This window comes from Eleginops maclovinus, chromosome 6, assembly GCF_036324505.1.
Source record: "Eleginops maclovinus isolate JMC-PN-2008 ecotype Puerto Natales chromosome 6, JC_Emac_rtc_rv5, whole genome shotgun sequence".
NCBI lineage: Eukaryota > Metazoa > Chordata > Actinopteri > Perciformes > Eleginopidae > Eleginops > Eleginops maclovinus.
The window spans coordinates 25,209,802-25,225,021 of NC_086354.1; the positions used below are offsets into that span (position 1 = coordinate 25,209,802).

Sequence of the window (15,220 nt, forward strand, 5' to 3'; positions counted from 1 at the left end):
CATTAGTGTATTAATATGAATAAAGATATTAAAAACAGGATTATTGCTTGAAAAGTACAGTGTAGTGAAGTAATGGAGAATAATGGGATAAAGCAGAGATTATTTAACCAGTTATTGAAACATGTAATACATATTCTAAACAGATGGAGGAGATCTGGGGGGTTTCCCTTCGAGGAAAAAATCAAAAGGGGAAAAACGATCTGCGGTGTTTAAAAAATAAAACGTGTTGTTAAATCTGGAAAATGTAAATGAGTCACAAGTGAGTCGGCGGTTCCCCCACATCACTTCCTGTTTCACGCTGGCCTCACGTTCAGCTTCAACAACAACACTTCTGCAGAAACACAGCTCTGATACTCAGACCTGAGGGGGGGATTACCCTGTCCTGAGTGGCACTAAATTAAAAACTAGTTACACAGGGATTTCAGACTTTGCAAACCATTTACATGCACTAACATCTATAGAACAAAAAGTGCAGTTGAAATGTTGAGAATAAAAATGTGAAAATGAAAAAAAGAAAAAAAAATAGAGAATTTTTTCCAAATTATTTTTTATTAAGCTGAAATATTGAGAATAAATGTTGAATTATAAAGAATTATTTTAATTACCAGCGTTGGTGCTTCGACTAAACTGTGAATCTATTCTCAAAATGTACATTTAAAAAAAATATTCCTTTGATTCATAATTTAAAATGTTTAAACAGGTTTTATTATAATTGTTATTATATTTATAATTAATAAATATTATATTTACAATTATTATCATTATTATTATCATATGTACTATTATATTTACATTGTTATAATTGTTATTATTATTATCATTATTAATATTATTTATTATTATTATAATTGTTTTACTTTTTAATATTATATTTAAATGTATGATTATAATAAATATAACATTAATAACATTAATAATAATAATAATAATAATAATAATAAATATAATAATAATAATAATTATTATTATTATAATAATAATTATTATAATAAATATAACATTAATAACATTAATAATAATAATAATTATTATTATTATTATAATAATAATTATTATTATTATAATAATAATTATTATTATAATAATAATTATTATTATTATAATAATAATAATTATTATTATAATAATAATAATAATTATTATTATTATAATTATTATTATTATAATTATTATATTTATTATTATTATTATTATTATTATTATTATTAATGTTATTAATGTTATATTTATTATAATAATTATTATTATAATAATATAATAATTATTATTATATAATAATAATAATAATTATTATATTATAATAATAATTATTATTATAATAATTATTATTATAATAATAATTATATAATAATAATATTATTATAATAATAATAAATATATAATAATAATTATTATATTTATTATTATTATAATAATAATTATTATTATAATAATAATTATTATTATTATAATAATAATAATAATTATTATTATTATAATAATAATTATTATTATAATAATTATTATTATAATAATAATAATAATTATTATTATTATTATAATAATTATTATTATTATTATAATAATAATAATTATTATTATTATAATAATAATTATTATTATTATAATAATAATTATAATAATAATAATTATTATTATAATAATAATAATTATTATTATAATATAATTATTATTATAATAATAATAATAATAATTATTATTATTATAATAATAATAATTATTATTATAATAATAATTATTATTATAATAATAATAAATATAATAATTATTATTATTATATTTATTATTATTATAATAATAATTATTATTATAATAATAATAATAATTATTATTATAATAATAATTATTATTATTATAATAATAATTATTATTATAATAATAATAATTATTATTATAATAATAATTATTATTATAATAATAATATTATTATAATAATAATAATTATTATTATTATAATAATAATAATTATTATTATTATTATTAATGTTATTAATGTTATATTTATTATAATAATTATTATTATTATATTTATTCATACATATTAATACTGTTACTCCTTTAATGCTTAATGTAAATCCCTTGTTAAAAGTTGCTTTATGGATGAAAGCTTATGTTTCCTGCTCTCACTGCATCACTGGAGACGGGTTTCCGCTCCTACAGCAGAGAGTTGACGGATAGAAAATGAAGGTGTAAAGTTTTCTGTTGTTGGTTAAAAAACATCAAACAGAGGCTAAAAATACTGCAGTTTCCTGAGCTTCAAACGCACCGCCAGCAGTTCTTCTGAGAAGAGAAACTGAGCTTCAAGAGAGACTTCATCTCATGCAGTTCAAACATCGTCTTTGAGGATCCTCTACATCCTCCAAACATTAGAAAACATTAGAGCACTAGTTATGTGTTTGTTGTTGTTGTGTGGATTTCTATAATACACACACACACACACACACACACACACACACACACACACACACACACACACACACACACACACACACACACACACACACACACACACACACACACACACACTGCTGCCCATAATAGGCCTTTCCTTCCTGCTGGTCAGAGGTTGGATCCTCTGTACGACTGATAGTGCCGCTTTGCATCGTGGGTAAACTGTTGAAGTGTTATCAGCCGTTTGGGTTCAGGTGTTCAGCTTCACCTGTTGTTGGTTAACCAGACTGTAGCTGCTGATTAGATTACACACACACACACACACACACACACACACACACACACACACACACACACACACACTGATGCACATCCCATAATACACAAACCACACTGGTTACCATAATATTGGGGTCCTTAGTTAGAGAGTTTCAGGCTCTTATAAGACGCTAATGACCTTTTGAGGGTTGGGCAGCAGCTCCAAACATCAACGTCATATCTCAATTACACGTTTTCTGAGTAAAGTAATCACACATTGTTAGTATAAATAGACAGTTTCTCTCCTAAAAAGGTTATAACTTGATAGCAGTTCATTTAAAAGCTTAAAAACTGTTTACCTGGCAGGTTAAGGTTGATAAAGCTATGCTACGCTATGCTAAGTAATAGCAATTATGCTCTCACCGGATGTGCGTAAGGTGAAAATGGAGAACCATACATCTGTACTTAGGAACAGTACTGGAGTTAAAGTACCCACGCTGTATTTACTGAAGTACAACATCAGAGTACTTTAAGCCAGGATTGAGGTCAGGTATTAACAGTGTGTTGACGGTTGGTTTACAAACAGTTGGAGCAGGTGACAGGAAGTGGAGAGATAAAGTTTTACTGATAATAAAAACCCTGCAGGTTTATTTTTAACTTCCTATCTGAAGTGATAATAATTCCTGACCTGATTGTGGTCACTCAGGGAGGCTGTGGCTCAGTGCGCTGGGATCATGGGAGCACTGGTTCAAACCCACTGCAGTCAGCAAGTCGTTGTGTCACTGGGAGAGTGGTTCACCCCTAGTTGCTCCTGTTGAGATTACCCCGGACGCTTTGGGTGAAAAACGTTTAATAAGTGACATGTAATGTATGTTAAATCTCAGCGCAAACCACTGTTTGTCCCTGCAGGCCACCGTACACTCAACCGAGAGGAAACGCCGCTTTTTTAATTTGGAATTTTGTGAGGAAATGTCTTTTTATTTATTCAAACAACAGGTCTGTTTAAAGACTCTGATGTACATTAATTATGTCAAGACTGGAGTCTGTGTCTCATGTGAAAAACCACAACAAAATAAAATAACAAAATCATAAAATAAATTACAGAAAAAGGGGGAAATATTCATAAAATAAAATAAGAAATCTGTACAGAAAATAACAAAATATATGAGATATTGTCTGACATCGAATTGGTGAAGTAAAAATGGATGCTTTTTGTTTCTTAAATTTGTAAAATTATGTTTTGTTTTTTCATGGAAAATGTTCCAGGTCTTTCTTCTTAAAATTTCAGGGATTTTACTTGTTTTTAACATAATATTCAGAATTTCTAAGAATAAAGTTTTTAATTAACAAGATAAAGGTGGAAACAGTCAAAGTGATGAAATAAAAGTGAACCAAATCATCATCTTAAAAATATTCAACGTTTCTCTCATAAATGTGTGGCTCTGTATTTTATTTACTGGCAATTATTTTGACTTTATTCTCAGTGAACATTTCTTTTTTACTTTCATCTTCTTCTCCTTTGAATATTACCTCCATACCTCCTGTGGTATTTTTATTTTCCAGTTAACTTTTAACTTTAAATTAAATCTAGATAAAGCTTAATGTGAGTTCATCAGCAGGACCTTAAAGAGACCGTTACAGAAGGCGGTCCTACCCCCAACTTTCTGTCCCTTTGATCTCAGGTGAGACACACACACACACACACACACACACACACACACACACACACACACACACACACACACACACACACACACACACACACACACACACACACACACACACACACACACACACATACACAATACAGCAGCTTGGACATCTAATCTGCACACAAATTACTCTTGAGATAAGATTGTATTTGAACATAAAAAAAAAAAGATGTTTGGCTTTTATTTTATTTACTTTTTCCTTGTTCACAGATGGCCAGCTAGCGCCCCTTCAGGCTACACAGATTATTACAGGCACGGCTTTCCTGGTATCTAATTTTGATAATTTATTTTAAAAATAATATATTTTTTACATTTTATTCTAATGTTTCTTGATTTTTGCAAATAAATGCTTTTTATTTTCTGTTACAATGGGAGGAAATGCAATGCTGGGTTGAGAAATATTAATGTGTATTTGTATGCAAGTGTGTGTCTGAGACTGTTAAGGAAATAAAGCTATCAAATAAAACACAAACTGAGTCTCTGAATTCTTTGGAGGTTAGTGATTCCCGGGAAAAATATCTGGACAGGAAGTAACACACATTCCATTAGTGTGTGTGTGTGTGTGTGTGTGTGTGTGTGTGTGTGTGTGTGTGTGTGTGTGTGTGTGTGTGTGTGTGTGTGTGTGATAAAATGGAAAGTTTTACATCTGTTATCTTAAATCTCATTCTGACTCACTGTGTGTGGGTGTGCGTGTTTGCTTTGCTACCTTTGTGAGGACCAATTACATTGTGATATTTAGTTTGGTCCTCACTTGGGTAGTAATATGAGAACTGGGGAGTAAGAGATTAGATACTGGTTGTAGGCCTTCTATTAGCACTCGTGTGTGTGTGTGTGTGTGTGTGTGTGTGTGTGTGTGTGTGTGTGTGTGTGTGTGTGTGTGTGTGTGTGTGTGTGTGTGTGTGTGTGTGTGTGTGTGTGTGGTGGGTGGGTGGGTGTACCTAAATTCTTTCAGCTAACTGTAATCCTCAGAGTTTGATTCCACTGGGTCACACTTCCCTGTGAAATCTGGAAATTACTCACATTTGAGAAAAACAGACAAACAAAACACAACAAATCACGACAACAGTTACAAATATAATCAGACAATTTAAAAAATGAAGAATCAAGACAAACACAGTCGAGAGAACAAAAGCAAACGTGCAGTCAGAGAGCAGTGAAAAGCAGAAGTGAAACGATGAGTCTTTAAAAGGATCTAAAAATAAAAACTGTTCCTCAATCAACAGGTTTTTATTGGGACACTGGAGCAGACAGACGGGATTAATCATGTCCTTGTTATTGTATGTTGAAATACTGACAGTAAAGAGAGGTGCAGATCCAGAGACGAGCATTTAAGAAAGGTCCTATTAGGAGAATCGGCACCTTAATGCATCATTGAGCATCAGAAGAAACGAAAAAGCATCACCAGGTTTCGGGGAAAATACAGAGTTGGTCGTCAAAATTTTACTTAAAATGTCCAACGGAAGACGCACCTGTTTCTATTAAATATAATTCAGTGACACACACACACACACACACACACACACACACACACACACACACACACACACACACACACACACACACACACACACACACACACACACACACACACACACACACACACACACACACACACACACACACACACACACAATAAAAACTTTTCAAAAATTGTATTTCCTCAGATCATCAGAGGGCGCCCCTAGAGGCCACATAGTACATTACAGACACAAATACTAGTAAACTATATTAATAACACACGTTTGGGCAATTTGATTGAAGTAAAAACAGTATTTGGAAGAGCTGTATTGGCATAATAAAATCACTCAATATTTGTGGTAATTCAAACCCAAACTTGTGCATGAAAATAAAATAACACTGCTGAATAAAATCCAAGGAGAACTGACTTTTTCTTAAAAATGTAAAAACTTTATTTGGCCAACATAGACATCATTAAGAACAATTACTGCTATACAATCCCTGACACTGAAGCATTAACACAAAATAAAATAAAAGATTTCCAGTCAACACTGATCAGATCAGTTTCAAACTAAATGTGAGGTTTCCTCGTATCAGTACCGTCTTCCTTTCTTAAATAATCCAAAACTTCTTTCAACAAAAATCACACACAATTCTAATATTTAAACTTTTCGGATAAAGAAATGCATCGACCATGAGGCTGTATCTCTCAGCCTTCGGAAAAACGGACATCACATTACGGCGACAGGGTACCGGGGATCATTTGATCTTGGAAATCAGGATTTTTCTTACAAAACAGAAACATTCATTTCAGGAAATTGTGGTTTTTACTTGAAAACGTTTTGAGTTCTTGGAGAAAAAAAAATCCTGAAAAATGGAATTATCTTTTTATGGAAGTTAAATTATTTTCTTGATTTAAAAAAAAAATGTATTCATTTTTTCCCAGAAATGTTTGACTTTAAGTTACTTTATTTAACGATTGCCAATTTCTGTTTGAAAATGTTTGAAATCATTTTTTTTTTCTCTTGAATATTTTTGATTTTGTTTTTCAGAATTTTTCCCAAAAAGAGTTAAATCATTTTTGGATTTCATTTTTACATTTTTGTGGAAATTGTGTTTTTTTTTTTTTTTTTTTTACATTTTAACGATGAAATGTTTGACTCGGTTTTTTAATTGTTTTATTTTATCTATTGACAAAATCTTGCAGTAGAACGGTCAACAAAAAACAGAAATATTTTTATATTTGTTTTGGATTTTTATTATTTGATATTTTAGGATTTGTCTAAATATCTTGTTTTTTTGATGGAAATTGTAAAAACAATTATTGGACTAAATAATCTTAACAATCTTTTAAGTTTTGGTTTTGTAAATGTGAGAATTTATCTTCGTAAAATCCGTACTTTAATGCTTAACATGACTTTATTCTCTGTTAAAAGAAAACAGAATATTTCCCGTTTTCTTTCTAAATGTACGACTTATTTTTATTGCAGAAATTGCCCCCCGTACCTTGTCTCCATATTTATTTACTTTTACCAAAAAGCACAGTTTTACCTCTTTTTCTTGCATCATGAAATTAAAACATTGTTTTTCTTGTTTTCTTTTTTTTGTACAACAACAAAACACAGCTTGATTTTCAATCGAGAATAAAAAAACAACAACATTTGAGGTGAAACAGAAATATTAGCTAAAGGTTTGTTCAGTAGTTTTTCTTGAAATTTGGACCACAACACTTTTTATCTTTCCAGTTTCAGTTTCAGTTAATTTGGCTGCAACATGGTTTTTATCTGCTTGGAGGTCGCCTCATCGTTCAGATGCTTGGTCGTATACCTGAAGGTTAATAATAAACCATTTAAAAAGCATGTGTCATCAAATGTGTCTCTTAAATAATCAACAACATAAATGAATAAATAAATGCAAAGATGTTTTCAGACCTGAGAGCGTTGAGTAACCCCTCCACACTGTTGGGCGGCTGCTCCTTCAGCACCCTGATGCAGCCTTTCATCTGAAAATGATTATCAATATTATTATTATTATCAATATTATTATTATTATCAATATTATTATTATTATTATTAATATTATTATGATTATTATCAATATTATTATTATTATTATTATTATTATTAATATTATTATTATTATCATTATTATTATTATTATTATTATTATTAATATTATTATTATTATTAATATTATTATTATTATTATTATTATTATTATTATTATAATAATAATAATAATAATAATAATAATAATATTATTATTATTATTATTATTATTATTATTAATATTATTATTATTATTAATATTATTATTATTATTATTATTATTATTATTATTATTATAATAATAATAATAATAATAATAATAATATTATTATTATTATTATTATTATTATTATTATTATAATAATAATAATAATAATAATAATAATAATATTATTATTATTATTATTATTATTAATATTATTATTATTATTATTATACCATTTTAAATGTTTTTTAAATGTCATTGTTTATTTTATTCATATTATACTTGTATGGAAGTTGATGCTGAATGTCATAAACTAAACTAAAGTCAAATAAAGTCTTGGATTATCTGAAAAAAACCCTCATCACAGAAAATATTTCATTTTTGAATGTTATATTTATGAAATACTTTTGAAAGAGTTCATATATCTACATTTATGATTTGAATTATTTTTCAGAAATTGTGATTTTTTTACATTCAAATTAAAAGAAATATTTCAGAATATTATCATAAATCCTCCAAAATCGCAGAAGAAGTGGGTTTTCTTGTTGTAAATGTAATTACTTGAATGACTTTTACCTAAAAATGAAAAAAATGATTTGATTATTTGTGTCTCGTGAACGTACGTCTATATTGGAAGTCTTAACGAAGGCTCCTGCAGGGTGAACGTGGTCGTACAGGATGATGACGCCGACCATCACACGGAGGCAGAACAGCACCGTCTCCTCGCTGGCAAAACGACTGCGGTACTCCCTGCACACACACACACACACACACACACACACACACACACACACACACACACACACACACACACACACACACACACACACACACACACACACATAATCATTATTATTTATTTGAATTAAAATGGTATTATTATTGTTATTATATTTTTTACTATTATTCTTTATTATTATTATTTTTAATATTAATAATACCACACACACACACACACACACACACACACACACACACACACACACACACACACACACACGTAAGGACTCACGGTGTTTCCAGCATCACTTTACACACACTGGCCATCGTACTCAGACAGTCTGTCGTGTTCTCGAGCGGGAGTTCTGGGTTCTGCAGAACAATAAAGTTTTATTCAATAAAACGTTGACTCCTAAAGAATCTCAGTCATCAGGAAAAAAATATAAATCATTTGCATTTTTTAAAACATAACAACAAATACATAATCATGGAGCCTTTTTGTGAGACTTTCTTTACATGATCATGAAACTATTTTTAAAGCTTTTAAACCTAATTAAAAACATAATCATACATTTTATTTAAAAAAGGTTTGTGTTATAACATGTTTTCCTTTCAAAGGTGTCCAGAAGGATTTATGAACAATTTATTCATTATTCATAAATCATTTGTTCATAAGTTCTTAAATATTTAAACATAAGTACTCAGGAGTTTTCATTAAACTTCCCTTCATAGATTAGTGAGGCGAGGGCGCCCCCTGCAGGCCACGGTGTGCATTACATCTACATTTATAATATAAGGCATGATTTTAAATCCATTGTTCTAACACTTAAATAAAACATGTCCTTAATTAATGCAAGGACAGACTATTTTACACCTACACTTTACATTGCACTATTTACGATCTGCATATTTCTTACTTTTATTTCTAATTCTTTTCTGTTTCATATTGTACTTTATTTTGCTGCGGTAACGAAAACATTTCCGAGTTTGGGATTAATAAAGTGTGTCTGAGTCTGAATTTATTTCTATTTTTAATTTAGCTTTGTTGTAATTATCACATTGATCTTATTTTAATAATGTCTTTGATAGTCCAAAACATGTTGTATAAATCATTTGTGTCTTTATTTCATTCATATTTGATTGTTTTATTATTATTACTTTCAATAGCAACCAAAATGTCAAAACACAAACTCTCAATGATATAAAAATAAAAGAATAAGTTAATGATTGAACTAAATGTTTCAGCACATAGAATGGATTCATCAGAGGTTTGTTGGTGGAAACAGAGAACATGTCATTCCTAAAATTTAGGAAATAAAATGAAATAACACAAAGATTTGTTTTTTACAAATAAACCGTTAATACATTAATACATTTGTTTTGACTCACATCGGAGACGAACTTTGACGTGGCGTCACTTAACGTCTTCAGCATTGGCGTGGCGCTGGCGTAAAACAGAGACATCCGATTGGCCAGCTCGTTGTTGACCTCATTTCCTGCGTCGGCCTGAAAATACAATAATAAAAAACCACTAAACAAAGAACATCTTCTTTGATCTAGTTCAGGATGATTTCACCAACTCTGAGTCTGCAGATTTCTGCTATTAGCATCAGCATTGGTAATTACGCGGCTTAGTTGAATACTCGATTCTGATTGGTCAATTGGACATTTTAGTGGTCAATAAGACAGTAGGGCAGACCGCAGTTAGGCACAACAAGTCCCAACTGACCAATCAGAATGGAGTATTCATTTGAGCTCTAATATACAGTATATATATTATTGGACGTGTTGTTGTTTACAGCCAGGTTGTTGATGCGCATGCGGCTGATGGTGCGTCTGTAGTAGCTGAAGTCGTTCTGGATCGCCGGGTTCGTCATCTGGAGACGAGAGAAGGAGAGAAAATCAGCTCCTCCCACACTGCAGGGGGGAGGGGGCGGAAGTAAAGGAGGGGCAGCAGGAGGTGTATAACGAGCAGGAGGTGCAGCAGGAGTTGTAACGAGCAGGAGGTGCAGCAGGAGGTGTATAACAAGCAGGAGGTGCAGCAGGAGGTCTATAACGAGCAGGAGGTGCAGCAGGAGGTGTAACGAACAGGAGGTGCAGCAGGAGGTGTATAACGAGCAGGAGGTGCAGCAGGAGGTGTATAACGAGCAGGAGGTGCAGCAGGAGGTGTATAACGAGCAGGAGGTGCAGCAGGAGGTGCAGCAGGAGAAGGAAGTATCTTGAGCTTGTCGAAGTGAAGCTCGAAGAGCAGCAGTGGAAGGAGGAGTACCAGAAAGAGTAGGAAGTTAAGAAGGTGCATCAGAAGGAGATGCATTATGAGGAGGTGCATTAGGAGGTGCAATAGGAGGTTCATTACAAGGAGGTGCATCAGAAGGAGGTGCAGTAGTAGTAGGAAGTTAAGGAGGTGCATTACCTTGAGCTCTTCATAGCGCAGCATGAAGTTCAGCAGTAGAAGGGTTGCATTAGAAGGAGGTGCAGTACGAGGTGCAGTAGTAGGAGGTGCTGTAGTAGCAGTAGTTGGAGGAAGTGAAGTAGGTGCATTAGGAGGAGGTGAAGTATCAGGAGGTGCATTAGGAGGAGGTGCAGTATCAGGTGGTGCATTAGGAGGAGGTGCATTACCTTGAGCTCGTCGAAACGCAGCGTGAAGTGCAGCATGTGAGCGAACTGTCGAGCCAGAGCCTGTTTCTGCTCCAGCTGCTGAGTGGGGGTGGAGCCGGAGGAGGTGAGGACAACCAGGAGGGAGCGCAGACTCACCTCTGGGGGGGGAGAGGGAGGTACATTCTGACAGTTAATGATCCATCTTTTTAGTAATCAACACAACTCATGCTAACTGTGCTAATAACGTCTGCAGGTGAGCATCTGCAGGACTCAGAGCTGCAGACCCCGCTCGCTGCGGGCCGTGCCGCCCCGTCCCCCCCGCTGCGATGTGTAGCGCCCCCTGCTGGCCGCAGAGAGAATCACAACAACATGACGCCATCACCATCTGAGTCTCTCACCGAGCTTCTGGGAGAACTCATAGAAGGTTTTCAGTTTCCCAACCAAAGGAACCACAGCGGACCAGGCCTTCTCCTGCACCCCCCCCACACTGGGACTCTGGATCGCCTGACACACACACACACACACACACACACACACACACACACACACACACACACACACACACACACACACACACACACACACACACACACACACACACACACACACACACACACACACACACACACACACTAATTAGTAATGCAGTGCAGTAGAGGAAGAGAGTAGCATGAGCAGAAAGCACTTGCAGAGAGTATAAGTACCTCGGCTGTGTACTTGTACTGCAGTACTTGTGGAAAAGTACTCACCTGCCGGATCTCCTCCCCCGCCCCCCTGTACTCCTGCAGCTGCTGCAGAACCAGCCGAGCCTCCAGCAGAACCTCATTCACCTCCTCCCACAGCGTTGTCTCCGAGAGGGAGGGCTGAGCGTCTACACACACACACACACACACACACACACACACACACACACACACACACAGAGACACACACACACACACACACACACACACACACACACACACACACACACACACACACACGTGTCAGCATTCTGCTGTTTCCTTCCTGTCCTTTCAGAGTAAAAGAACTAATTTAAAGATGGAGGGATATTATAACAGGAGAGAGGAAGTGTGTGTGTGTGTGTGTGTGTGTGTGTGTGTGTGTGTGTGTGTGTGTGTGTGTGTGTGTGTGTGTGTGTGTGTGTGTGTGTGTCTCACTCTCAAAGTCCAGGAAGAAGTTTCCTCCATTGTTGTCGATGTCTCTCGTTAGAACTTTGATCAGGTTCCCCATGCTGCTGCGGAGAGAGGGAATACACAAAGTATAAATACAGAGCTGAGATATAGAAGAGTTCAAAAGCACAGAGATGAAAACAGTGAGTCTTAAACTGAGTAAAGGCTTCAGCAGACAACGCTGACGCTCAAAGGGGCTGATCTGACTTTTACCCCTCTCCCTGCTTTAGTGATTTGAAATCTTTCATTTTTATTTTTAACGATATTTAGGATTTCTTTAAATAGATTTTCCTTCTCTTTTTTTTGTCGTTGTGTGTCTAACGTTGGCCTCTTGCAAATGTTTCTTATAATAATATTCTCAGTAGACTAGATGTCCGGTGGGAGGGAGTTTCAGAGGGGGGGTGCAGAGCGGCTGAAGGCTCTGGACCCCACGGTGGTTGGGGTGGTGCAGTGAGGTAGATAGATAGATACATGTAAAGGACGGCTCAGTCATACCTGCAGGACGGTACAGCAGAGACTCTGCAGATCTTCCATCGCAAACTGAAACGCTTCTGTTTGATTGTATTTTGTTAATTCAATTCTTGTGAAAATAATTGTTTAAAGGACTTCACAGAGTGAGCTGAGGGAATCCAGAAGCTCTTACTACGGTAGGACCTGCTTGAAGTGAATATATCTGACCTTTCCTTCTTGTTCAGAGTTTGATTCTATATGTTCATTGCACTTCAGTTGGAGGAAGGAAATGTAGTGGTAACAACTGTAAAACTGTTAACTAAACTCTCCGCACACACATTAAACTACTGTCTCCGCAGAGTGTGTGTCTCCTGGTTAGAAACAGAAAGAGGAAGTTCTAAAGTCTCTGAAAGTTTGGCCTAAATTTAAAAACAGAGGAAGTTCAGCAGAGCTCAGATCAGCTGAGAGACGTCGAACACAGAAACACATCTGCAGATTCATCCAAAAAATCAACCATATGTCCTCTCCTTTCCCTCCAAAACTCAGAAAACACAAAGTAAAGCCACAGGTATCAGCAGCCAAACCTTCTAAACGATCAGCTTTAACAATATGTATCCCTCCATATAGCATGTGTTCTGTTCATGCATGTTCATTGTAGTAAAGGCAGGTTTATTTATATCTGCATTAACGTCTGTCTGAATTAAGCACATTTTAAACCCTTTCTTATTATGGTCTTCTTGATTATTTTGTATTATGATTTGAACCGTTTTTAATTGCATTTATGCTGTGCACGTTTATATTATTAAAACCAGATGTTATTGAACTCATTAATGATGAAGTTTTACTATGGATTAAGAAACGTGGCAGTCTAACATGTCATTGTCACATCACATAAGTAGTTTTACTTTTGGTACTTTAAGTATATTTTGTATGCAGGACTTATGCTTAGTATTTCTACACTCTGGTACTTCTACTTTTACTCAAGCACAAGATCTGAGTACTTCTTCCACCACTTGCTATTACACACAATAAGTATTTGTACACAGTACTTCTGTTACTGAAGGCAGTAGTACTTCTTTAATATTAATATGCAGGTTCATGTTAGTAATACCAAATATTACTCAAGTAATCGCTGGCATTAAAACAAAGTTGCTCCACCTTCACCAGCTTCTGTATTTACGAACACTGACAGAGTACTTCACACTGCACTCTGAGTACTGTTGCTTCAGATCTGAGTGCTTCTCCCAGCTCTCTGTGTATGGATTAAAACAAAGTTAGCTCCACCTTTACCAGCTTTTTATTTTACTGCAGTAAACTCTTGCTGTAACAGAGTATTTGCACTATGAGGACTCTAACCTCAGAATTGGGGACTCCTCTCTTACACGGTCCCTACCTTCAGTAATGCTCCTCGGTGCTTCGGAATCTGATCTCAGAGCAGCAACACACACGTATAACTCCTCAGAAGCGACTTAAAGCTGATAATAGTACAACAGAAACATGATAATAAAGACATAAAGCCGTGCAATGTGTGGTTCCGTTTGTTCCTGGTGCATGACTCTGCAGGACCTGACATGTCTGCAGTATCCACCCAAACAGAGACCTCGCCCCCCCCCCCCCCTACTCTATACAGACCCTCCACCCAGACCCCCCCTGCTGCTCACCTAGCCGAAAACGGATCGATATGTGTGGGTAGATCCCGGAGGTGAGGCCGGGGGCTGCTCGGTGATCGGCGGGTCTCAGGTGTCCCAGCCTCCGTGAACCCGGAAATCTGCTCCGTTAACTATAAAAGGAGTGATTTCCTCACCAGGAACTGAGGCAACGCAACCTGCAACCTCACTGTCGGCCGATGGAGGCAACCTGAGCCCCACTCAGCAGCAGAGAGAGAATGGGGCAATTTGTGGAGGGAATGTATGGAAGATCATTAATGCCAGGACAAGATCATGCCTGTTAACAGAGGTGTCAAGTACACTTACTAAAGTACTTATTTTAAGGTACTTTACTTCAGTGTTTTATCATTATTCATCTGTTATCATTTGTATACTCTCATTTTTGTTCTAGGTTTTAATATGCTTGTTATTGTTTCTTATTCTTATTACTCTTATTACTAATATTAACATTAGTAATATTAATATTAATTAATTTAATAATTAATTAAATATTAATATATACCCTTTTTGTATTTAAAATATATATATTATTAATATTGTA

General features: G+C 34.2%; 1 protein-coding gene across 5 annotated transcripts; it reads right to left on the reverse strand.

The window, feature by feature from the left end:
* Positions 1-6,247: 6,247 nt before the first annotated feature.
* On the reverse strand, positions 6,248-14,871 carry LOC134865855 (CYFIP-related Rac1 interactor B-like). Of its 5 annotated transcripts, XM_063885641.1 has the most exons (12): positions 14,406-14,597; positions 14,171-14,264; positions 12,551-12,624; positions 12,140-12,261; positions 11,789-11,894; positions 11,412-11,548; positions 10,592-10,669; positions 10,182-10,298; positions 9,085-9,164; positions 8,696-8,822; positions 7,751-7,821; positions 6,248-7,646 (listed from the first exon to the last, which is right to left on the reverse strand). In XM_063885641.1, the coding sequence occupies exons 3-12, from the start codon at positions 12,621-12,623 to the stop codon at positions 7,577-7,579; spliced, it is 981 nt and encodes a 326-aa protein (XP_063741711.1). In that variant the 5' UTR covers position 12,624; positions 14,171-14,264; positions 14,406-14,597; the 3' UTR covers positions 6,248-7,576. The 5 variants fall into 5 exon arrangements, with proteins under 5 accessions (XP_063741711.1, XP_063741706.1, XP_063741707.1 ...); XM_063885636.1 differs by lacking the exons at positions 14,171-14,264; positions 14,406-14,597 and adding an exon at positions 14,674-14,871; XM_063885637.1 differs by lacking the exons at positions 14,171-14,264; positions 14,406-14,597 and adding an exon at positions 14,674-14,841 and having other exon boundaries at positions 12,551-12,627.
* Between the last annotated feature and the right edge of the window lie 349 nt (positions 14,872-15,220).